At 39.9% G+C, this 26,517-nt stretch overlaps 1 protein-coding gene across 6 annotated transcripts in view; it reads left to right on the forward strand.

Annotated features, from left to right (window-relative positions):
* The window catches only part of TAOK3 (TAO kinase 3), a 161,759-nt gene that overhangs the window by 86,241 nt on the left and 49,001 nt on the right, over positions 1–26,517 (forward strand). For 5 of the 6 annotated variants that reach the window (XM_059676638.1, XM_059676643.1, XM_059676642.1 and 2 more), the window contains 6 exons: positions 1,032–1,077; positions 1,960–2,056; positions 4,715–4,828; positions 5,953–6,044; positions 21,797–21,890; positions 23,608–23,689. In XM_059676638.1, the coding sequence (XP_059532621.1) occupies positions 1,032–1,077; positions 1,960–2,056; positions 4,715–4,828; positions 5,953–6,044; positions 21,797–21,890; positions 23,608–23,689 (525 nt within the window). The remainder of the gene's footprint in view (positions 1–1,031; positions 1,078–1,959; positions 2,057–4,714; positions 4,829–5,952; positions 6,045–21,796; positions 21,891–23,607; positions 23,690–26,517) is intronic. The other variant, XM_059676644.1, reaches the window with a different exon arrangement.

Below are 26,517 nucleotides of genomic sequence, written 5' to 3' on the forward strand. Positions count from 1 at the left end.
TAACAAAATAATTTGTAGGAGTATGTGTGCTTGTGTGTGTATGTGGAGACTGGTCACTGAGCATTCACAGTTCTGACCTTGGCTATAAATCAGTAGTCTGGGACACCTGAAATATCTAAGATGGAAATAAAGAAAGTTTTCTAATTTTTGCTTATAAAAGACCTCCCAAGATTGCAAATATCAATAATATTTTAATATTATTTTCAAATTATTTTAAGATATAACTTTAAATATCTCATATCTTGGGAATTTGAGTTAATGCAATGATACAGGCTACATCTTTAGATTGAGTTCTAAATAGTATTTCCTTTTTCTCTTTTTAAGTGAAGGTGGAAGTAAATGATCTTGTTGCCATAGATGCAAATGCTTAATATTTTCTTGCTTAACACTTTTAAATAAAATTATTGCTTGATTTTAGGAGGGGAGATAGAGAAAGAGAAAGAAAGAGAGATCATAACAATGACTTGTTGTTCCGCTTATTTATATGTTCATTGGTTGCTTCTTGTATGTGCCCTGACAGAGGATCAAATCTGGATGATGCTCTAACAAACTGAGCTACTGGGCCAGAGCTGTTTAACACGTTTTAAATGTGAAAACAAGGAATTTATTACTTATTATTGGCTTATTTTATTTAACTTCTATTTCCTGGTATTGGTTTTACTGGCTCATGTATTTGGTTTCCAGTTTCCAAGTTATAAAATTTAATTTGGAGTATAACCCAAGCCACCTTAAATCCCTTTTTGAAACAAGATGATGTAGAATGTAGTAGAAAATAGGTAGTTGGAGTATGGAGTCAGTATTTCCATACCCAGTCCCCTTAGAGTTTTAGACTAATTCCATTTCCAAGTAGGAGATAACAATAACAAATGATAAAAATTATAAAAACCAATTAGTGCCAGTTGACCAAAATTGAATCCAGGGTCAAATAGGCCAGGATATTTATTCTTCTAGTATTCTTAGGTCCTGGGTTGGTCAGTTGGTTTTAGCAGTTTCTTGTTCATTGTTCTGGTTATTGTTTTAATCTCTTACAGTTGGTGATGGAGTATTGCTTAGGCTCAGCCTCTGATTTGTTAGAAGGTAAGAATCAGAACAGTCCCCTCCTTTCTGTTTTACCTTGACCAGGATGTTATCTGCTCTTAAATTAAAGTCCAATTTGGGCAAACCAAATGGATGATGACTTAGACTTAAGGATTGTGTGCATAAGCTATGCAAACTTTGTAGTGCCACCAAAACTATCTGAGTAATGATTAGCAGTCCTCCTACTTTTTGTGTGTGTGTGTTTTTGTTTTAGTTCATAGTTCATCCTGGGAAGGTACTACTAAAATGTTTACTAATGGGATGAAGTATATGCAGCCAAAAACATTAAATTTATATTTATGTATGAAAGAGAGGTAGATGGAATTAAATTAAATATTAATATTTAACCCTTGCAAATACCTTGACTGACCCAGTTTTCCGCAGATGCTGTTATAACCAGAGACTGTTAAAAATTTATATTAAAAAACTTTCTAATATCATCCTTAATCTCTGAATAGAAATTGCTTATTAGCTGCTTTCACAAAAATTGAAAACCTATAGTTAGAGGAGTGAGATAGATGGCTTCGGGGAAGAGGAGAATAATGCAACCTAAAACACTCTAGGGTTATAATGTGAGAAGGAACTAGTAAATTTGGGCCTGGCCAACTGACTTGCAACTGACAAATAAATTAATAATTAATTACCACAAATATCAGGCTTTGTTTTATTTTGTGTGAACAGGTTTGTTTGTTTTTATGCTTCAGTTTTCTATTATCTGATTATTTATTGCTGTTCTATAGAAAATATATATCTTGTGTGTTTAGATGAATGTGTGCCCAATTTGTCATTTGAGAAAGTCTACAATTCAGTTTGGTATAGTTGTATAAGATAAAAAGAGGCATGAAACTGATCATGTACTCCTGAATGTTTTTCCTTCCTCAGTTCACAAGAAACCACTTCAGGAAGTGGAGATCGCTGCCATTACTCATGGTGCCTTGCAGGGGCTAGCCTACCTGCATTCTCATGCATTGATTCATAGGTAAGATTAGAGACTAGTTACATTTTCATTTCAGCTATAGAACTATCTGTTCAATGAACCTTGTGAATTAGTGCATGCTCCAATTTTTAGGGCGCCTAAGGATTTATGGGTAGCAAATAGACTGCCGCTGCTTCTGGATGTAAAGAGTAAAGTTGCCAGAATTTAGTTCCTATCTCTTGGTCTCTCCCATGTATCCACAAAGACTTACATTATCTCTGTTCTATAGGTGACTATTCTCCAGGCAGGGTGTTGCAGGGAAGAAGAGCTCAGCAACCTTTTGATACTGTGTCAAGAAGAGAAAAAAATAAATGAGTCTTTCTTGCATATATTTATTTCCTAGCTCATTTTCTTCTCCCTTCCAGTTGCAAATAACAAATCTATCTTATGTAAATACATGCTGTTTTATCACTTTAAAATGTGTTCTGTGATTCATATAGATATTTAGAATAGTATTTTATTGTCTTTATTTTGGCAGATGAAGAAACTGAGACTCATAAAGATTTAAATAACTTGCCCATGGTTTCACAGCATTTATATAATAAAGAGTAAAACTCAAATTTCCTAGCTCCTAATCCAAGACTTTCCCCTACCTTATATTTTTTTCTACTACATCCCCACTCTATTTCCCACCACTAACTTCTCCTAAACAAAGATGTTGTTTCTAATATTTTTCTTTCTCAGTAAAGAACTTCTAGTACAGTTACTTAAATGAATAGTGCAGAAGTAGTGAACTGTGAGTTATGTGTAAAGAAACTGAGGTGGCTCAAAAACAAAAGAAAACACTGACATTTGCTAGGAAGAAATGAAACTATTAGGTCATAGGTTCCCCTTTTCTGTTTTAATCACATAAGACTAGCCATCACAAGATACTGGTACCAAAAAAGCAGAACCAAAATTCCTGCTGTGAATTTTTTATAAAGACTAACTATGTATAATAAATATTGATTAAATAAATTGAACCATAATTTCTATGGATTTGACATTAAAATCCTATATAATATAAGCCTAATATGCTAAGTGTCCACCATTTGTTCGACCATTCAACCAGTATGATGTGCACTGACCACCAGGGGGCAGATGCTCCAATCAATAGGTTAGCTTGCTGCTGGGATCTGGCCTATCAGTACTGGGCAAGGGGGGCTGGACACGCCCTGGAGCCCTCCCACAGTCCTTCCCTGGCCCCAATAGTGCACCGGTGGGTGTCTCTCCATCTGGCCTCTGCTCTCTTGCAATCCAGCTCCCCTTGGGGGATGTTGAAGAGCCGGTTTTGGCTCGTTCCCGGCAGGCCAGGCTGAGGGACCCCACCAGTGCACAGATCCATGCACCAGCCTCTAGTGTATGTATATATATCTTTAATTCCAAGATGTTGTTAAGGAATGCCAACTTGTTTATGATTTTGTTTGTTCCTATTAAAGCCACAGTTCAGCTTTTTATGCCTTTGCTATCTTAATCTGCACATTAATGTGTTAATTCTATAATACTTTAACTTTTTTAATATGTAAAAGAAGAAAGGACACGAAATTTTTAAAGAATGCTCTTTATTTAATAATAAATGCTATCTATGTCTCATTTTATTATTTTGATTTAAGAGGATAGCTAGTCAATGTTGTAATTGAAAATAATAGAGAAAACATTTTTTGTTGTTGTTGTAAGAAATAAATAATGCTTTTTTTTAGTTCTCTCTGCCAATTCCTAATGTCATCATGAGGAAAGAAACTGAATTTTCAAGGAAGATTTTTGGAAACGTTGTTTTGGAAGTATTTGAACCTTATCATTTTCAATTTGACATAAATTTACCTCATTCTCTCTGCTTTATCTTTTCACTGCCCATCAACTTACAATTCTTGGTTCATAGTACTCATTACACCTCATACCATTTTAAAAGAGAATAAAGAATACATCCACATCTTATCATTCTAAATTATCATACTGAAAATAATTTTTAAATTATATTTTAAAGTATTTTTGCTGCATAAAATATCTAATAGCTTTAGTAGTAACCACTTGCAATTCTTTGCAGTAATACAATAAATGCAATTTCCTAAGCCCTAATCCTTGTTTGTTTTGATCTTTCAGGGTCTTCTTTTTACTGTACAGTGTTATTTTTAAAATAACACCTTCTATGTAACATGTACCCTCAACTGCCTTAGAGTTGCAGTTACAATTAAAGGCAGAGAGAAAGGGTCACAGGCAAGAAAGAAAAGGTATGTGTGTAGAGGAGGCTTATTGGTAGGTAGTCAATACAGAGTCATTGAAGGTTTGTTTAGGCTTCAAAAAATATCAAGTAATTCGGAAAAGGGGGGAAAAAGGCGGTTACAAATGGCGCCAATTTTCCCAGCACAAGGAATACTGTTGGTGACTGGATTTAGCAGCTAAGAATATGGTTTTGTAGTGTCTGTCATTACTGCCTTTTTTCTCATTGCCTTCCCTTCCTCTGAAGAGAGCTCTACCTTTCAGTGTAATTACTATGACCTACCTATAAGTACACCCAGGAATCTGGGCCCCCTTACAACATGCAGTAATTACTAAGTCCCCTTTTAGCTATCTGAGCAAGGTTTTTTAAAATAAACTTTTTGTCTTATTAATTGCATGCTCTGACCTTATTCCATAATCAAAATTGAAAAGTAATTTTCTAACCTTCTTATTTTTTTCCTACAGGGATATTAAAGCAGGAAATATTCTTCTAACAGAGCCAGGTCAGGTGAAACTAGCTGATTTTGGATCTGCTTCAATGGCTTCTCCTGCCAACTCCTTTGTGGGCACACCTTACTGGTATGTAGAATTAGAGAACATGACATAGTTTTAAAAATATGCATCCACGAACAAGGTTTTGCTTTGCTATTTTGACAGTGTCTCACCATGTCTCTTAAAATAAGATTTTATTACAGAAGGATAGAAAACTCATTAGCAAAAGAAAACACTCTGACTTAGTATAAAATTTCTGGTGACTTTAAATTGTTCAAGTAAGGTTGATGTCACTGTGTGTAAACTGAGCAGGATTATCAACATACTGTCCAAGCTCAGGTTTTAGATTTCATTTAAAGTTTCTTTTCAACTTTTCTCTTGAGGCAGAGTCTCTAGGCAAGGAGGGTAGCTTCTTTAACCTCCTCTAGCCAGTGAGCATAAATACTGCCTTTCAGTGAAAGAAATCCAGGTTCTTCTGTTTGCTGAATTCTCTGATACTTTACCTAGCTTATCATTCTGACTTAGTTTTATCCCATTCTATTCAAGATTCCTTTCCTTCCTTTCATAGATGCATTGGAATTTTATTGTACCTTAGAGAATGACTTATATCCCTGGAAAATTGCTTACCTACCAAAATAATTAGCTATTTGAAATTTTTTTCAACATCATCGAATAGGATTTGCTAAGCAACTACTTACATACACTATTAAAGAACAAAGCATATTAAACTGATATAACCCCTGTCCTTCTAATTAAAGTCTATTATGGACAAAGTAACATTCATAGCAATTTGTTAGGTTGGTTGGTTTTAAGTTACAATATCTTTGGAAGATTTTTCATGTTGTTTAAAGTAATTTACTTGTTTAAGTGTTTCATACATATTACTCCTTTATTAATCTCTGAGGTAGCTATTAGAATTCTCTCCATTTTACAGATGAAGAAACTAATATACAGAAAGGTTAAGTAAACTTACTGAAAATCAAACTTAAAGGAAATAGTGGAACCAGAGTTTATTGAAAATAATGTATTATTTCATGTAAATCACTAAGTATATTATTTACATTTTGAATAGTGTTTTTTTCCAAATGACTTGTGTGAGGAAGTAATATCTTTATGAGATAAAGTTTTAGAACACCCTCAAAACAGTTTTTTTTATTGAATCACTTCATTAGGTAAATTTAGTTTTTAATTTACAACATTATTTTTGGCAGGATGGCTCCAGAGGTGATCTTGGCTATGGACGAAGGACAGTATGATGGCAAAGTTGACATTTGGTCACTTGGGATCACCTGTATTGAATTGGGTAAGTAAAGACTTGCTTTCATTGTATTTTTTGAGACTCACTCCTTATTATGATAATTCATTCATCCAGCCATTGTTTAATGTATTACTAGTATACGTGTGCCAGGCAGTGTGAATTCATTATATTTTCCCCCATGTTCTTGTATAACATCAGAAGATTGCTTTCTCTCTGGTACATTTTCAAGTTATTAATTTAAGTAAAACTTTGAGCAGATATGGCAATGACCAATGTGGGAATCCTGATAAGTATTACTATTTGATAAATAGCCATTCTCCATACTATAAATGGTAATATATGTCTTTTCTTCATGTAATATTTGTTATTCAATATACATTCCAACTTATTTAAGGGACATTTGTGAAAGTAAAAGTAGGCTTACCAAAAACCTGACTCTAAAAACTATATTTTACCCAACCCATAAAGAGAGCAACCCCTAGAGAAAACTTCATTTTAGAAGATACTGCCAGCTTTTTAAAAAAATATATATTTTTATTGATTTCAGAGAGGAAGGGAGAAGGAGAGAAACATCAATAATGAGAGAGAATCATTGATCTGCTCCCTCCTGCATGCCCCCCACTGAGGATTGAGCCCGCAATTTGGGCATGTGCCCTTGACCAGAATCAAACCCGGGACCCTTCAATCCGCAGGTCAACGCTCTATCCACTGAGTCAAACCAGCTAGGGCAATAACTGCCAACTTTATTTTTTTTTTATTTTTATTTTTTTAACTGCCAACTTTAAAGTTGTTCCTCATATAGTTGTAGTTATCTAAAATTAATTAAAATACCAAGTAATCTCTTGTAAGCTTTAAATTTTAATATATCTTAAAGTTACATTTATTCAGTTGTATACCGGTAAATTTAACCAGTGACTCTTGGAGGGTGAGGGAATATGAAAAGCTCTAATTTGTAGTATTTGCCAATTTTCATGATGTAAATATTCCCACTATAGCCAATTTCAGGTTACCAGTTGATTCACTAAATGTGGAGTTGGGGAAAGGTATGCACAGTTGACCTTCCAAAGCCAGTGTGAGTTGGCTCCAGCACAACACTGCCTTTATCTAGATATTTGTATACATTTTATTTTATTTTTTTAACTACTAGCCCGGTGCATGAAATTCATGCACATTGAAAGGGAATTAATTAGAGAAACGTAATTAGACTCACTATCTAATATTAATAATATGTGAGCGTGAGGCAGTCACGTTTCTGAAATTCAATGACATGAATTTTAGCTATTACTTTGCCAAATAAATGGAATTTACAGATATCATTTAAAAGAGCATTCAGCTTAATATTAAAAACTCTGGCTACCAAGTCAGGTCTGTTTTCAACTTTTTGCCAGCGTTGTAAATTGTTTGCAATATCTGCCCATTTGGGGTTGCATGTCATGGTTATGAATAAATCGGGCTTGCCATACTTCGTTACAATTGCCACAGCATCCTGATATCGCTGCTGCATATTTCTGGGACTACCCTCAGAAGATGATGGAAGTATTATCATTTTACCAATCAGCACATTGTCATTTTCAGATCTAGATTTGAGATAATCCATCAAACCACTATTTTTTTAAATATATTTTATTGATTTTTTACAGAGAGGAAGGGAGAGAGATAGAAAGTTAGAAACATCGATGAGAGAGAAACATCAATCAGCTGCCTCCTGCACACCTCCTACTGGGGATGTGCCCGCAACCAAGGTTCATGCCCTTGACCAGAATCGAACTTGAGACCTTTCAGTCTGCAGGCCGACGCTCTATCCACTGAGCTAAACCAGTTAGGGCAAACCACTATATTTTTCGACTCTCAACTTAGATTGGTTTGCTTTGATGAAATTTATCTGATTGGCCTCCCTTTTTAAATATGAATCCACAATAAACTGTTGAGTTAATTTTCCTGCATTTAAAAAAGGATTAAACATGTCCTGCACAGAGAGATGAAATCCATAATACTGCATTTGTGAGACTCGTGTCCTTACATTTTGTCTAGTATTATTGTCAATTACACTGTTGTCTCTGAGTCTTAATGCAATATCTGTTCCCCAGCCTTTTTCACCATGTGGAAAAAGAATAGGATATGTCATTGCATCTAATGTAGGAAAGAGGATATTGATTTGTTTCATTTTAGTGGCATTTGGATTATTGGGATCTAGTTTACAATGAATGAGCAAGTCCCTTTCAAAAGGAGGTTTTCCATCTTCGTTTCTGAATATGACAGCAACCTCGGTTACACGGGGAGAATTATATCTACCTGGGTCACTGTTACGATCGTATTTAATTGCCATTGTTACTTCTGTGGAAGCAATACCTTTTGCTGCTGCTTCAGATTGGGCTTCCTTTTCTACCTCCTGTAGCATCTTGTACGATTTTGTTAATTCATTTTTTTCATGCATGAGGTTGTTGATGTTGATCATTGGTATTTCTGAGCAGCCCTGGTTTTCTGGTGTTGCTAATCTTTTACTTGTAGCTTTGGCTGTATCCTAAATATAGAGTTGAGCAAACTTCGGAGAAACACCATCCGAAGGATGTAAAGTTCCAGTACAGTGATAAACTTGTCCGTGTAATCTAAAACAGTAGGCCCATATCCTGATGGCCATACAATATTTGCACCCATGGAAGCAAAAGCAAAAGAACTATTTATGGAATGAATATTTTCCATGAAATTTTTACTGTCAGAATCTTCGTTTGTCATTAATCTTTTTAAATATGCCGGGTAATCTGGAAAATGTATATCATTTGGACAGACTTTCCCTTTGCTACAACATCGAGTAAATTTCCCATTGGATGGTTTTTCATCAGAGAAATTTAGTGATATGCAAAATTCACATCAAACAGTCAGTCCACCACAACTGTGTTCAAGAATTGCATCCTCATGTACTCCATTTTCGCTGAGAAGACAGTTCCTACCAGTATTGGTAGTACTTGTTGATGGCTGTCCTCTAGACATATTCTGTTGTCACCACCGCCTTCTTTCAACTTCAAAGGCACGTTGGTCTTTAGGCATTTTCTGTCGATAATGCCGGTGTTTTTCGGCATCAGAGCGACGTTTTTCCAGTAGCTGGTGCTTAGATACATCCTGTCGCAGGCACCACCTTCTTTCAAGATCAGACGCATGCTGCTCTGCAGACACTTTCTGTTGATAACGCCGGCATCTTTGGGCTGCAGAGCTACGTTGTATCAACAGTTGTTCTTTAGACATAGTCCCACCTCTCTACTGTCACGGTCTGAGTTGCAGGTGAATGAGAGTCCTGGCTGTCAGGCCGCTGAGAGCTGTCTGACCAAAGGCTGATTCTGGCTGATTCTGTGGGGGTTGGACTTCCTCCTCCCTGCTGTCAGTTTCCACAGCTGTGATGAGGAAGCTGGGGTGACAGAGGGAGCCACACCCTCCAAGCTGCCCTCTCTCTCACTCTGCTCTATGTCCAGCGGTCTCCTGCTGTGCCAAGTCTTCCAAACCTCCCGCTCCGCTCCCCCCCCCCTGCTTTCCGCTGGCAAGGTTCTGGGAGCCCGCAGGCGTAGCTAGGTGCAGGCGGCCTCACCTCCCAGACTGGCGAAGGTCCTGGGAGCCCACGAGCATGGCTATGGCCTTGCCTCCTGAGGCCAGCAAAGGTCCTGGGAGCCCGCGGGTGTGGCTTGGCACGGCAGGCCTCGCCTCCTGGGCCAGCAATGGTCCCGGGAACCGGCGGCCGCGGCCCCTGTCACCTCCTGGGGCTCTTGACACCTGCGTATGCAAATTAACCACCATCTTTGTCAGGTTAATTTGCATAGTCACTCTAATTGGCTGGTGAGTGTGGCTTGTGGGCGTGGTTTGAGTGTAGCAGAGGGATGGTTAATTTGCATGCTTCTCTTTTATTATATAGGATTTTTTTATTGATTTCAGAGAGGAAGGGAGAGAGAGAGATAGAAACAATGATGAGAGAGAATCATTGATCGGCTGCCTCTTGCATGCCCCCTTCTGGGGATCGAGCCCACAACCCAGGCATGTGCCCTTGACTGGAATCAAACCTAGGACCCTTCAGTCTGTAGGCCAATACTCTATCCACTGAGCCAAACCTGTTAGGGCTATTTGTATACATTTTAAATAAAAAATCCTATCTAATAAAAGAGAAACATGGTAATTGGCGTACGACCGCTACCCTTCCCATTGGCTAATCAGCGAGATATGCAAATTAACTGCAGGCCAAGATGGCGGCCAGCAGCCAGGCAGCTTGAAACTAACATGAGGCTTGCTTATTTCAGTGATGGAGGAAACCAATGTTCCCGCCTGCCTTGCTGGCCTCTGAGCCTGCAGTCTGAAACATTGTAACAAATATAGAAGATAAACAAAACCCCAGAAACCAGCTTTCCGTGAGCCGGGATCTCAGAGCTGGAGTTGATACAGTGTCTCGATTATAGAACCCAGCAGAGGCCTCAGAGCTGGAGCCAGAGCTAAAGCTGGCCCAGAATAAAAAAAAAAAAAGAAAAAAGGAGCAGTTGGGAGCTTCAGTCACCTGCGAGCCTGAAAACAGCCCTCAGCCCCTCACCCAGACTGGCCAGGCACCCCAGTGGGGACCCCCACCCTGAAGGGTGTGTGACCAGCTGCAAACAGCCATCATCCCCTCACCCAGGCTGGCCAGGCACCCCAGTGGGGACCCCCACCCTGAAGGGTGTGTGACCAGCTACAAATAGCCATCAGCCCCTCATCCAGGCTGGCCAGGCACCCCAGTGGGGACCCCCAACTTGGTCCAGGACACCCTTCAGGGCAAACCAGCCAGCCCCACCCGTGCACCAGGACTCTATCCTATATAGTAAAAGGGTAATATGCCTCCCAGCACCAGGATCAGCGGAGCCGCGAGGCCTCCCAGCACCAGGATCAGCGTGACAGGGGGCAGTGCCCAAACCCCCTGATCACTCTGCGGCTCTGTGTGTGACAGGGGGCGGGGCCACAACCTTCCTATCCCCCCTGCTCTGTTCGTGACAGGGGAAGGCGCCCCAACCTTCTGATCAGCCCTGCTCTGTGCATGACAGGGGGGAGCTCCTGACCCCCCTGATCGCCCTGCGGCTCTGTGTGTGACAGGGTGCGGTGCCCCAACCCCCTGATCGCCCTGCGGCTCTGTGTGTGACAGGGTACGGCGCCCCAACCCTCCACCCCCCCCACGGGGCCCTGCTCTGTGTGTGACAGGGTAGAGCCATAACCTCCCCATTGGCCCTGCCCTGAGTGTGAGAGTGGCAGCACCCCAACCCCCTGATCGGCCCGGCTCTGTGGGTGATAGAAGGCGGCGCCCCAACCCCCGCTCCCCCCACGGGCCCTGCTCTGTGTGTGATGGGGTAGAACCATAACCTCCCCATCGGCCCTGCCCTGAGTGTGACAGTGGCGGTGCCCCAACCCCCTGATCCGCCCTGCTCCGTGTGTGACAGGGGGCTGTGCCCCAACTCCCCTATCGGCCCTACTCTGTGAATGACAGGGGGAGCTCCTCAACCCCCTGATGGGCCCTGCTCTGTGCATGACAGGGGGGAGCTCCCCAACCCCCTGATGGGTCCTGCTCTGTGCGTGACAGGGGGGAGCTCCCCAACCCCCTGATCGACCCTGCTCTGTGCGTGACAGGGTAAGGAGCCCCAACCCCCCTGATGGGCCCTGCTCTGTGCATGACAGGGGGCAGCGCCTCAACCCCCTGATTGGCCCTGCTCTGTGCGTGACAGGGGGTGGCGCCGCAACCTCCCCATCAACCCTGCCTTGAGTGTGACAGGGGGCGGTGCCCCAACCCCCCAATCGGCCCTACCCTGAGCGTGACTGAGGGTGGCATTGCAACCTCCCAGTCCGCCCTGCTCTGTGCATGACAGGGTGTGGTGCCCCAACTCCCCAATAGGCCCTGCTCTGAGCCCGACCAGGGGCTGCACCTAGGGATTGGGCCTGCCCTCTGCCACCCGGGAGCAGGCCTAAGCCAGCAGGTCGTTATCTCCCGAAGGGTCCCAGACTGCGAGAGGGCACAAGCCAGGCTGAGGGGCCCCCCCTTCCGCCCCCCCCCCCCGAGTGCACAAATTTTTGTGCACCGGGCCTCTAGTATTTAATATTTTAAAAATCAGTTTTTAAAAATATTTTGTCTGATTTTTAAAATTTAGGTTATAATTTTTTGTTTTATTTTCTCTATTCTGGTATCCAAATTGATCCTGTAAGAATTTTAGAGATCCAGTTTATTCTCAGGCTAAGGTTTTGTCTTTCCTTATAATATTTCTCCTCCCTATAAAGATAGTTTGGTATACTTTGTATTGCATTTCCAATTGCTTCATTGACTCCTTCCAACAACAACAAAAATATGGTAAATATATACAATTTGTCTTCTTCTTTTTTTTACATTAAAGATATGTTAATGAAAAACAAAACAATTCAAGGAGGAAAGTTAGAGTATTTACTTACTTTTTCACTAAGTAACATTAGCATGATTTATAAATCAAAAAATATAAAAAGACATGTAGTAAAAGAACTTTCCCCTGGTACTATCAGCCCAATTCTATCCCACCTCTGCCAACACATATAGGGAACCACTGTTATTAATTTCTTGTATATCCTCCTCAACTTCCTTTATGAGTATACAAACAAGTTTGAATGTACAGTTATAATATTCCTTTTCGCACCCAAGTTAACATAAAATGTGATTCTGTACTTTGATTTTTTACTTCGCAATTTCTTAGAGATCTGTTTCATATTAGTAACTTAGACATCTTTTTCATTTTTTAATGGCATAATGTTATTCCTTTATATCAGTGATTTTCAACCAGTGTGCCACAAGAATTTTTAAAATGTGCAACACCAGTCAGGGCCACTGACCTCTTTTCTCTTAGATTGTCAAATAAGAAAATGATAACAGCCAACACAGCAATAGCCATCTGGTGTGAATGAATCAAAATATACTTTATTTTTAGATCTGCAAAAAATATTTTGTGTGTGTGCCACTGAATTTTAATACTTAGTTTGTGTGTGCCATGAGATTAAAATATTTTAAAATTGCTGCTTTATATGTATATACTATAATTTATTTAACTGATTGTCTATTAATGGATATGGAGGTGGTAGTTTTCTTTTTAGGTTGTAATATTGTATTATTCTTCCCTTCACTGCAAAAGAAATTCCTCCAATTTATTCAGACTGATTTTTGATGGCACTCAGCAGAAATATGTGCATATGTTATAAACAACATATGATGAACTTCTAGCAATACTATGTAGAACTTGACAAGGTAGTCCTACAATTAATAGGGCCAAAACTAGCCAAGACAATTTTGAAGAAATAGAATTTGGATGGAAGAATCACTGTACCAAAATCCATACCATCTTCCACTGAAAGAACTAGTTAAATGCATGAATCTTTGAAAAACTTTTGGACATTGAAATTGTCCAGTCACCAGATACATTATTTTTTTTAAAGATTATTTCAAGAGAAGTTAATTTGATGTTCTTCTGCTTAAACTACAGACACTTAGTTCACGAGCAATGATCATGGTAGAATCTGGCAAATGGTCCATCAGTATTGACACGGAACTGACTGTTCAGAAATAAATTCTCCAGGAACAAAAAAAGCATGAAAACACAAATGTTATGTAATTTCTTTGCTGAAAATTTTTTTCCACATTAGCCACTCATTGTTTGTCTGTTCATAAAAGAATGTTGTGATGACTATTGTGTTAAGCTACTTAGTCTTATAAAGTTTCTACTACTATTTTTTTTTCATTTTAAAATACTAGAACTATCCTATATGATAAAAGAGAAACATGTAAATTGTCCCTCCACTATACTCACCAGCCAATCAGGAATGAGTATGCAAATTAACCCGCCAAAGATGGTGTGTTAATTTGCATACACAGGCGCCAGGCAGAGAGCAGAGCAGGAGAGCTGGCAGCTTGGAGGACTTGGCAGAGTGGGAGGCCATGGGGCGGAGACAGAGCAGGAAGGGAAAACCAAGATCACGGTGAGCACCAGGAATTCTGGGAATAGTAGTTTTGGTGGCAGCCCCAGGACTGGAAGTGGAAGCCCAGAGTGTGGGGGAGCACCGGGAATGCTGGGAATCATAGTTCTGGTGGCAGACGGATCTCCTAGACACTAGAGCAAAGTGAGCCTGGAGCAAGTTACTGTTGCGGTGGGGGATGGAGGGAAAGCAAAGGTGAGAGACATAAGTAAAATCAGAGTGTCTAGGAAAAATTAAAGGGAAGATATCCTAAAACTTCCAGGATATCTCCACTAATGAAGCAAAGAAATAAAAAAATACCTCTATTATTCTGTGAGCAACAAACCAAACTGAGTTGGGGTCTCAGACAATTCGCTCATATGATTGCAAAGACAGACAGAAACTCCCGGATTGGAGAGGGCTCCCCTGAGGGCTCCCAGATTTTAGAGGGTGCAGGTCGGGCTGAGGAACCCCCACACCCTCCAGTGCACAAAAGTCGCGCACCAGGCCTCTAGTCCGTTATAAAATGCAAAGTTACTGAAGAGGCACTGAGACCTAGTGGAAAGAACACAGGTCTTGGAGTATTACAGACTGGGTTGAAATCCCAATTTTGCCACTTACTGCATGACTTGGTTTCATTCTTTAAGCTAACTGACCCTCTATTTCTTCAGTTGGGAAATTTGAATAATAATGCTTATCTTGCATTATTGTGAGAATTATGAACATACCTGAAGTGAGTACCTGACATATAATAGGAACTCAGTAAATGGTATAAATTATTATTATGGTTGTCAATAACATTTGTTCATCAGAAATCTGTTGCCTTTTCATGTTCTTTCTTTTTTAAAAAAAAATACGTTTTTATTTATTTTAGAGAAAGAAGAAGGGAGAGGGAGAGATAGAAACATCAATGAGAGAAAAACATTGATTGGCTCCTCCTGCATGCCCCCTACTGCGTATCAAGACCACAACCCAGGCATATGTCCTGACTGGGAATCAAACCAGTCACCTCTTGATGCATGGGCAGTTAATCCATTGAGGCACACCAGCCAGGCATGATCTTTCTTATTAGAATAAAGCTCCGGCTAGGTGCTACAATTTAGCATGAGCTTTGCCAAATGGAGCAGTGTCCAAAGGTTTCAATTGAATTGATCATCCTGAACGTTGATCTCATAAAACACACATGGAACATCCATAGAAACTTGGTCATTATCTTTAAATTTAGTAGAAATAATTATTTTTCCTTTAATTTAGTTAATTCAGCTTTTTTATGCTATCACCCTTTCCCTTTCTTTTGAGATTGTGATTATCTATCACAAGGTGGTTTCAAAAGCACTCCCAGTTTCTGTTCTGCTGCTTATATTGAAGCTCCTATGCAAGCTATCTATAATAATAAAAGGGTAATATGCTAATTAGACCAGACAACCTTCCAAATGAAGCCGCCGTGGTGGGGTCCAAGGCAGAAGCGGCAGAGATCCCTGGTCACTGCGGCAGGCGGGGGCCAAGCCCCTTGCACAAGTTTCGTACATCGGGCCTCTGGTCTATATATATAAAAGGCTGATATGCTAAGTGTTCGACCGTTTGACCGGTCGCTATGACGCACACTCACTACCAGGGGGCAGACACTCAACACCGGAGCTGCCAGGACATGCACTGGCCATTTACAGAGAAACGGCACTGCGGACCTGGTGCTCACAAAGCAACACTAAGCTTCCCCCAAGTGGGGCACAGGCCCCACCACCACCCCGGAGTGACAGCCCACCAAATTGCAGCCAACGCTGCTGAGACCCCATGGCACAAAATGCGGCCCATAGCGCAGCTCAGCATGGAAACAATGGCTACCGGGGCCAGGTAATGACGTCACATAGCAACGCCTGGCTTCCTCTCCCTAGCGACTAGCCTCCTTGGAGTTTCTTTGGCGCGGGAACACGAATTGCTTTATAGCCAGGTGCAAACATTTTATACTTTAACCAAATGTTTGTGAAAAGTTTTCCCGTGCCTCATCTCATTGATCCTCACAGAAGTCCTGGAGTAGGCAGATAGGAGACTCGGTGGAATTCTATTTTCTTTTCATTAGCTGGAAAACGGAGATTTAGAAAGCTTAGAAACTTGACCTGACTGAAAAGAAGAAATGGTGGACCTTGAAAATGACTTCAGGTTTTCTCACTACCCAGAATATAGTCAAACACTGCTGCAGTTAAATATTTTACCCTTTGTTCTCCCTCCGTGATCTATAGTAATCTGCTTCGTGTTGTTATTTACTGCTATGTTGCTGACAATTACCTGAAAGAGAAGTTGGGGTGCTTCACTGGGCTGGAAAAAGTTTAACTAATTCAGAAAGCAGGTCTAATTAAGCAAGTTTATCTATATCTATATATCTATATCTATCTATCTATCTATCTATCTATATCTATCTATCTATATCTATATCTATATCTATATCTATATCTATATCTATATCTATATCTATATTTATTTATAAAGCTCTCTCTGGCGCCAATCACATGCATGTGTTTTGATCTGTCACTGTCAATCATGAATTCGGTTGACACTTCTATTATAGAGAAAGGGCAAATAGCGATATTAAAATATTTCTTTAATTAATTTCCTTTCAAAGTGCATGAATTCATGCACCAGGTCACTAGTTATATTTTATAGTGAGGGCTGACAAACTTTCTGTAAAGGACCAGATAAGTGCTTTAGGCTTTGCAAGCCATACATTTCTCTATCATAAATACTCAACTCTGCTACATAGCATGAAAGCAGCCAAAGACAATATGTTAATGCATAGGTGTGGCTGTGTTCCAATAAAACTTTACAAAAACAGGCTGTTAGGTGAATTTGGGCCATGGTTTGCCAACCTCTGTTCTATAGTATTCTGGATTAGCAATGAGTCCTGTCACCATGACTCAGAGGATTTATGTGCTGCATCTGGCAGAGGACTTGAACAGATGTGAGACCATCTGAAATTAATATTTAGCAAAAGCTTCTCAGAAACTAGATCATAGAGCTGTCCTGTGTTTGGAATACCTTTCATCACACACTTCTCTGTGCTAGAACTATTCTGCCATTGTGAGGTCAACTATCCTGTCTTGTTTATGGACAGAGTGCCCATTACTTACAAGTGCTCCCCATGCTACTTCAAATCTGAGCAACATCGAACTGGGTTATGTTGTTTTTGTCCGTTCATCATCCTCTTCCTAAATTTCTGTTTTCTTTTTCATTTAGTCCCCCTTTCCTGCTGTTTCTCCTGTACAATTCAGTGTTCTTTTGAGCGGCTTGAATTTTATATTTTTTGCCAGTGAGCGAGAGGGCTCCTATCCTGATAGAGAATGAATCCATCCCATAGTATCTGACACAAGCCCAAAGACTTGGTTTCTTCTCAGTCACTTTGTGACTTCATGCTGCACAAAGATTCTTTGTTGATAAAGTTTCTCTTTGCCTTAGTTTGCCTTATCTTCATTTACTCATTTTGGCCACTAAGAATAAATACCAAATATGTGTGCAGCACAGGAAATACAGAGATGAACATAAATGATGTTGTCCCTGCTGTCATGGACACATTAGCAAAGATGGCACACATCACATAAAAAATTACACAAATAATTCATTATGGTTGTGATAGGTGGTAAAAAGGAAAAATATAATTTGCAATGACAAAATCTCATGGGAGCCTAGTCTGAGAGGTCAGGAAAGGCTTCCGTTTGGAAGTGATTATAAACATATAATGACCCTGGAGTAAATATTTATTAAATTAATGCAGAAATGAAATTATATTTAAGATAAAGCCTGAAGGATTGGCAAGAATTACCAGATAAAGTTTAGGGAACAAGCATGAGAAGGGAGTCCAGACAGAGAAAGCAGCATGTGTGAGAGGCTGTGAACTTGGTTCTTTCAGTGAAGCAAAAGATTACATCGGGGGTGGGGGGGTAGGAGGGGGAAGGGGAGAGATTGTTTCTCAAACTGAAGTGCTGGAGCTAGCCAGGGTCATGTTCATAAAGGTCAATAAACTATGTTTAAGGATCTGGACTTTGTCCTAAGAATGATGGAAAGTCATTGATGGTTACATGATGTGATCCTAGTTCTAGAAGACTTCAAATACTAGAAGTTGTCAAAAAGCCAAGCTCTAGAAACTTTCTAGAGTCAACCTCCTGAAAAATAAAACAAACCTGAACCAGTTATTTCTCCTCTACATTAGAAACAGATATAATTCCATGTATCTATAATGCAACTTTCAAACTTCCACTTATTAAGAGTTCATGTCCCTATAATACTGGTAGTTATTTGGTGCGTATAAACTATCCTGTTGAGAGATTAATAAATATTTGTAGAATTGTAGACACTTTCAAAGGTGTCAGAGATCATTTAGTCAAGACTATAAGAAGCCCCTCCAAAGTATCACAGATGAATAAGTATTGTTGCCTTCTGCTTGCATAATGCCAATAACTTAAAATTCACTACTCTCAACCTTGTTCATTTCAAGTTGGGGTGGGGGGGGGGGGACAGTATTCCCTGTTACTTCTGCCTTTAGTTCTTGTTCTGTTTCTTAGAATTGCATAGAATAAGCCTAATTTACCATTTTTTTACTTTATTTTTATTGTCGACACTGCTATACTAGTAAATGGCCCTCTCCCCCCTGCCCTTCACCATTTTAAAAGTGGTTAATAGAGAATCTTTGCTTAAAAAACAAAATGCGCTGATGGAACTAGAGATCAGATGATGAATTACAAACTGGGACTATATAAAGAATCCATTAGCATAAAATAAGTACAGTAGAATAGATAGTGCTTTATCTCCTATGACATAATAATTAGTAAATGGCATAAAATTAACTGTACTCAGCTAGAACCTTGTTTCTTTGGTCAACATAAGGAGCACCTGATATGTAAATAGCATCTTATTACATATTCTCAGGAAATAAATAAAATAATAAAAGTATTTGCGTTATAAGATCTTGCTCTTAGAGCAGCCGTGGGCAAACTACAGCCTGCGGGCTGGATCCGGCCTGTTTGAAATGAATAAAACTAAAAAAAAAAAAAAAAAAAAAAAAAAAAAAAGACCGTACCCTTTTATGTAATGATGTTTACTTTGAATTTATATTAGTTCACACAAACACTCCATCCATGCTTTTGTTCCGGCCTCCGGTCCAGTTTAAGAACCCATTGTGGCCCTCGAGTCAGAAAGTTTGCCCACCCCTGTCTTAGAGCTTATGCTTCTTTTTAAAAAAATGTTTGTTTATGTAAATGCAGTAGGTGAGCACATGCCAAAGGAGCAGTAAACTAAAAGAGAGCTGTAGGAATTCCAAAGAAGAGATCTGACAGGTTCTGATACAGTAAATCTTCCATTAATACTTGATTCACTGAGCTTTTCTTTAGAATGGGATGGACCAGGCCTTGTTTATTTCTCCTCCTCCTCCTCTCTCCCAGTCCCCTCTACCCCATCCCATACCAGTTCTCTGGCCTACGTGATCCTTCAAACAGTGTTTATGGAATTGAATTATTTTATTTCTCATACTGTGTTAGTGATGTTTAAGATGTTCCATTTTATGCCCTGGCCAGATGGCTAGGTTGGATAGAGTATCATCGCTACTCCAAAAGTTTGGGGGTTCTATTCCCGGTCTGGGCACATACAGGAGGCAACCTATCGATATTTCTCTCACATCGATGTCTCACTCTCAAAAAAAAAAAAAGTTCCATTTTATAATATTTTTTTCACTCTACTTTTCTGTGCCTTTTCATGTGTATTCATTGAAAGGAAAAGAGCCCTAACCGGTTTGGCTCAGTGGATAGAGCATTGGCCTGGGGACTGAAAGGTCCCAGGTTCGATTCTGGTTAAGGGCATGTACCTTGGTTGCGGGCACATCCCCAGTAGGAGGTGTGCAGGAGGCAGCTGATCAATGTTTCTCTCTCATTGATGTTCCTAACTATCTCTCTCCCTTCCTCTCTGTAAAAAATCAATAAACATATTTTTTTTAAAAAAAGAAAGAAAGGAAAAGAAACATGATAAAGCAGCTCTTGAAAGAAATCAGGCAGATAGGGAAATACGAAACTATTGAATTTTTTCAATGAATACACATTTTTAATTGAAACACATACACATGATGTTGTTGACATAAGAACGTCTAAACCTATAGAAAAATGTCATGAATTTATTAGAGTTTATTTAAGCCAAACTGAGGATATGCCCAGAAGCAAAATCTCAATGGATTTAGAAAATGCTCTAGAGAATGACAGTTTGGCAGTTCTTTTTATACATTTAGAATCAAAGGATAAAACATAAGGAAGGTTATATGAAAGAAAACATAAGGAAGGTAGATTAAGGAAGCAGGAGAAAACAAAGCGGGGAAATCTCTGGTATTGGATAAAAAGCAAAATGTAGAAACACATACGTCTTTTACATTGGTGGGTATAGGTTAGTTAACATTTACAGTAATTAACAGTGGGATGGGGGCAATAAGGTAAGAGTTTTGGTGTACCTGCTCTTGTGAGGGCGGTTAAGCTTCCAAGGGGGTCTAGAAGAGAAGGTTACTTGGCATTTCAAAGGTATCAACACTAATAAAAGAGAAAAATGGTAATTGGCGTACGAGCTACCCTTTTCATTGGCTAATCAGGGCTATATGCAAATTAACTGCCAACTAAGATTGGCAGTTAACTGCCAACAAGATGGCGGTTAATTTGCATATGTAGGCACAATGCAGGGAGGTGAAAGGGAAAGCAGGAAGAAGCCCCCTGCCACTGACAGTGATCAGAAACCCAGGGGGGAGCTAAGAGCTGGGGGGCAGGGCAAAGGCGGCCCTGGGGCCGCCTTTGCCCTGCCCCCCAGCCATGATCGGAGAATCAGGTGCCTTTTCCGCCCTGGCCAGTGATAGCAGGAAGTAGGGGTGGAGCCAGCGATGGGAGCTGGGCACGGTCGAAGCTGGCAGTCCCAGGAGCTAGGGGTCCCTTGCCTGGGCCTAAAGCGAAGCCCACGATCGTGGGGCCGCTGCAGTTGCGGGTCCCCGCTGCTCGGGCGGACGCCTCAGCCAGAGGCGTCCTGCAGGGGCAGGGGCGGAGCCTGTGCGATCGCGGCGCCCCCCCCCCCGCCCCCCCCCCTGCCACTGCAGGTCCCCGCTGCCCGGGCCGGACGCCTAGGCCAGAGGCGTCAGGCCTGGGCAAGGGGCCGATCCTGCGATTGGAGGGTGATGGGGGTCAACGCCTGAGGGCTCCCAATATGTGAGAGGGGGCAGGCTGGGCTGAGGGACACTCACACACACACACACACACACACACACACACACACACACACACAGTGCACGAATTTCGTGCACCGGGCCCCTAGTGTCAATATAAAAGCACAAGAACAATGGACAGGGCTCACTTTTACTACGGAAGCTATAGGCCTAGGGCTTGACTCCCCACCATGCCCTGCCTACTTAGTAATTTATGATCACATCATCATCGTGTGTGGTAACTTCAGATCATCATTGTGTGTGGTAATTTTTGGTCACTGAGCTTGTCAGGATTTGTTCATAGCCCCTTTTTCAGAGTTCACGATATTCATACCTATTGTGAGAAGATAGGCAAAGACTAGCCTCTTGAAGATATGTGAAAAACATAATAAAATTTTGTTCACTCTCTAGAATGGATCTGTTAGGAGCTTTGCTAGTGTACATTAAGATATTCTGCAGCTTCTTTTGAATGGCTATTCTAGGTTGACCTAAGCGATTAAAATAAGTGGATTATGTGGCATGATGACAGTAACAAGTTATCAGTTTAGCAGCAAAGCTTTGCTCATAGTTTCTTATTTCCCTATCTGCCTGATTTCTTTCAAGAACTGCTTTATCATGTTTCTTTTCCTTTCAGCGGAACGGAAACCCCCTCTTTTCAACATGAACGCAATGAGTGCCTTGTATCACATTGCCCAGAATGACTCCCCAACATTACAGTCTAATGAATGGTAAGATTCTGCTATGATTTTAAATCTCTAGGAAAATTGCCATGTGTATTTGCCACTTTCATTACATTTCATTTTAAATATCTGACCTGGAAAGCGTTTAATTTCTTGAGAGCTTGTTTGGAGGTTCTAGCAGGGGAGCGCAGCTACTCATATACCCTTGACCAAAAATCAGTCCTCTCCTCTAGGGGAAGGTCGTCCTCTTCCATGGAGCGCACAGCTTTGGGAGGGACGCGCATGGATCAGTGAGGGAGGAGGAGGACACCCGCCTAGCCACCCAGATCAGACGAATCAACCCTGGTGATCAATGGAGTGACAGATGGCGCAGCCAGATCACCCTCACATCCCATTTCATTTCTTCATCATACATTATAGAGTGACGTTGGCATTAACTACACATACACACACACACACACACACACACACACACACACACACATTTTATTTCTGCCCTCACTGTGGCTTGTACCGTGTTCTTAATGTGTGTAGATAGTAACTGAAATTCTACAGGAAACATGCCCTGCCACCTTCCTAACAACTAGAGTCTCAAGTCAAGACAGTCTTGTATTGATCACTTCAGCTCTTATCACTTCTAAACAGAGATAAAGTACCATTTGATATCATATTTCCAGGTGCCATTTCTTTACTATATGTATATTTAAATCTATTGAGACAGAACATATATTATATTCCAAAATTGTAATATTCCTTGGTAAACATTATGATTTTTTAAAAATCCTTACCCCAGGATATTTTTCCATTGATTTTTAGAGTGGTAAAGGGGGATTGGGAGAGTAGGGAGGAAGACAGAGAGAAACATAATGTGAGACACATTGATTGGCTGCCTTCCATATGTGCCCCAACTGGAGTGGGGATAGAACTTGCAAAGCAGGTATGTGCCCTTGACCAGAATCAAGCCCATGACCCTTCTGTGTACAGGTTGATGCTCTCCAGTGGTTCTCAACCTTCCTAATGCCACGACCCTTTAATACAGTTCCTCATGTTGTGGTGACCCCCAACCATAAAATTATTTTCGTTGCTACTTCATAACTGTAATTTTGCTACTGTTATGAATCGTAATGTAAATATCTGATATGCAGGATGTATTTTCATTGTTCACGACCCACAGGTTGAGAACCACTAACCACTGAGCATGCTGGCAAGGGCCAATATGACATTTTGATAACTATTTGGGCCACAGAGTTTTAGAAAAAGGACAATTTTAAAGAAGAGTAGACAAAATGGAATTTTCAAGACAGGAAGTATTTTCATCCAGGAAGCATAGTCCTAGATTTTCTGACTTTTATGCTTCAAATGGACTACCTGGTTATAGGTTGTGGGTGATGGAGGCATTACCAACTGGTCATGAAAAATATAGGCTTGAGACTTATGAGAGTTATAATCTTTGGGGAGAAAAATATGTTTAAAACTATTACATGTAAATACAGTATTTTCACTTTCTGATATATATATATTATGATTTGACCTTGATTATATATTAAGAAATGTCTATGTGTTGATTAACATGAATTATCCACATTCATTAGCCAAAATAATTAATTTTAGATGTCATAAACTTGAAAATTTAATTCTGATATTCCAAAAATGTTTTATTAAACCTCTAAAATGTAAAATTTTCCCTGGAATGAAAACTTTTTTAAGTGAGCCGTGTGTTCTACAAACCTTGATATTTTTTCCTTTAATGTATTTGCACACACAGGACTGACTCTTTTAGAAGATTTGTTGATTACTGCTTACAGAAAATACCTCAGGAAAGACCAACATCAGCGGAACTATTACGGGTAAGGTTTTCTTTTCTTTTTTTCATCTTTTAAACTAATTTATTTATGAATGTATGTATTTTTATTGAATTTATTGGGGTGACATTGGTTAATAAAATAATTTTTTCGATTTCTATTTAAGAGGGGAATTTAAAGTCACGTTGTATTGGAACATAGTAAATCATTCCTGTGGCAGCTCATTATGACAAACTGGATTAGAAGGTGCTGCCTTGTCATTTATCCAGAGATAGTAGCTAGCCATAGAAATAGCATGATTATCTCAATGTATGTGCCGTACATGTATTCCCTATGAAGAGTTTTCCCTACACCCAACCCCGTTTTTGACATTTGACAAAGAATATTTCTCTTTGCTCTGGTCATTATTGTGATATTCCTATGGCTAATATCTGTACAAAGTTTCAGGACAGAGTCTGCCAATGGTTTAAATGACAACTCGGAGATTTTTCACTTAGGTTGTTGCCAAATCATCAGGCAGTGAAGTTAGCATAGCATTCCATCGTCCATGTTGATGACAAGAGTACCATGTTAACTGCATTCATTTGATTTAAACATCATATATTTGAGCATCTCTTTTCATGTAACATTTTATTATAGACCTTATACATAGGTGATATGTTTTGTCTATATTAGTGAAATATGTGGAAATCTTTTAAAATATAAATACCTTTTCTTTGCCACAAAATAGTCCAGATTTCTTCAACCTTTTTCTGTATGCATGTTGTTCCACTCTTGTTTGTTTTTTTGTTTTTGTTTTTTTTTAAAATATATTTTATTGATTTTTTACAGAGAGGAAGGGAGAGAGATAGAGAGAGTTAGAAACATCGATCAGCTGCCTCCTGCACATCTCCTATTGGGGATGTGCCCGCAACCCAGGTACATGCCCTTGACCGGAATCGAACCTGGGACCTTTCAGTCCGCAGGCCGACACTCTATCCACTGAGCCAAACCGGTTTCGGCCACTCTTGTTTGTTTTAACAAAAACTCTGAAGGATTGTATTGCCTAAATTAGTGAAGTTTAAAGATGTTGGCCACTTTGGCTAGGTCACAAATTCTTGGTTTCCATTTTCTTTTCTTAGAGCTCTGTAAACATTTCTCTATCATTTTCTGGCTTTTAGTGTTCCTGAAGAGGTAGGTCTGAAGTGGACTAGTTTTTCCACCCAAAAGTAATTTTTTTTTTTTCATATAGGTCGCAGGCCACATTAATAGGGTGACAGAAGTAACAGGGCAGAGAACTCTACCTAACTCTCATTTGGTGTAGAGCCGTCACATGTTCTAGATATGAACTAGTCTGTATGTCTTAGCAACAGCTCCACATTTCTATATAGAGGGAAAAATGGCAACCAGAACAAAACATCATAATACAATATAAAGTGGTATCTTTATTACTTTGAAGTAAGCAAAGATATTTTAAAAGGGCATGAAAAGCATTACCATAAAGGGAAAAAGAAGTAACTTTGGACGGTATTAAAATTAAGGGGGGCAAAACCTCAAAGAAGAATATACTACAAGGATTCAAAGTTGAATTTTGAGGCAATAGACAACAAAAGGATATAAAAAGCAAGTGGGCAGAAATAAAGAAATGGAGTAGAAAAATTAAAACATAACATTAAAATCATAAGCAATATATATATACATATATATGTATATATATGTGTATATATATATATATATATATATATATATATATATATATATATATATAAATATATCCCTAAGTGACCGTTTCGACCAGCCACTATGATGTGCACCGACCACCAGGAGGCAGATGCTCAACACAAGAGCTGCCCCTGGGCAGTCAGTGCACTCCCACAGGCAACCTCCCACGGCTGGCCAACCTCCTGCAGTCCCTCCCCCTGGCCATCCAGCTGGCCCCAATCAGGACTGGGTGAGACAGCCCCAATTGGCCCTGATTGCCAGCCAGGACAAGGGACCCCACCCATGCACGAATTCGTGCACCAGGCCTCTAGTACTAATATAATAAGCAAATCCACTTAGGGTGTTTCCCATGGTAGATAGTCTTAGGGAAATAAAATTAAAGGCAAATGAAAAAAAATCCTAAAGATTATTATAGAAAAGATGACACATATAGAAGACAAAAGAGATCTAACATAGGCCAACCTATTGTTCCTGAAGAATAAAGCAAAACACGTGGAGCAGAGGATGTTTAAAGATATACCTGAAGAAAACTTTTTTGTCAGTAAATGTTTGGATCTTTATTTGATTTGGTTTGATTTAGTCTTTATTTGATATGGTGAGCCAAATCAAATGAGCCTCACCACTTATTCAACAAATATCTACTAACTAGAGGCCCGATGCATGAAATTCGAGCAAGAGAAGGCCTTTCTTTCCCTGGCTGCGAGCACCGGCTTCCCTCCAGCACCCGGGACCTGGGCTTCCCTCGCAGCCCTGGCTTCATCAGGAAGGTCATCTGGCCTAATTAGCATATTATGATTTTATTATTATAGATTGTCTGCTGTGTGCCAAGCACTGTTTTAAGCACTAAAAATAATATGAATGTACACAAGAAAATGATAGCTCCTGAACTCATGGAACCTATATTCTAATGAAGGAGTATAAAAACAAATAAATATGTGATGGTATAATGTCAGGTGGTGATAAATTATTTATAGAAAAATAAAGCAGACACAGGGACAAAGAATGGCAGGAGCTGCTGTTATGTAAGGATTAGAAAACAAAATACACCCAACAGTAGTGTGGGGAGGGGAGGAGGATTGAGGCAGATTCTGACAAGAATATTCTATACTCTAGCAGTCCTTTTATTTTATTATAAAGTTTCAGTTTGCCCCTAAGTTATAGCTTCAAATTTA

This window comes from Myotis daubentonii, chromosome 19, assembly GCF_963259705.1.
Source record: "Myotis daubentonii chromosome 19, mMyoDau2.1, whole genome shotgun sequence".
Classification (NCBI taxonomy): domain Eukaryota; kingdom Metazoa; phylum Chordata; class Mammalia; order Chiroptera; family Vespertilionidae; genus Myotis; species Myotis daubentonii.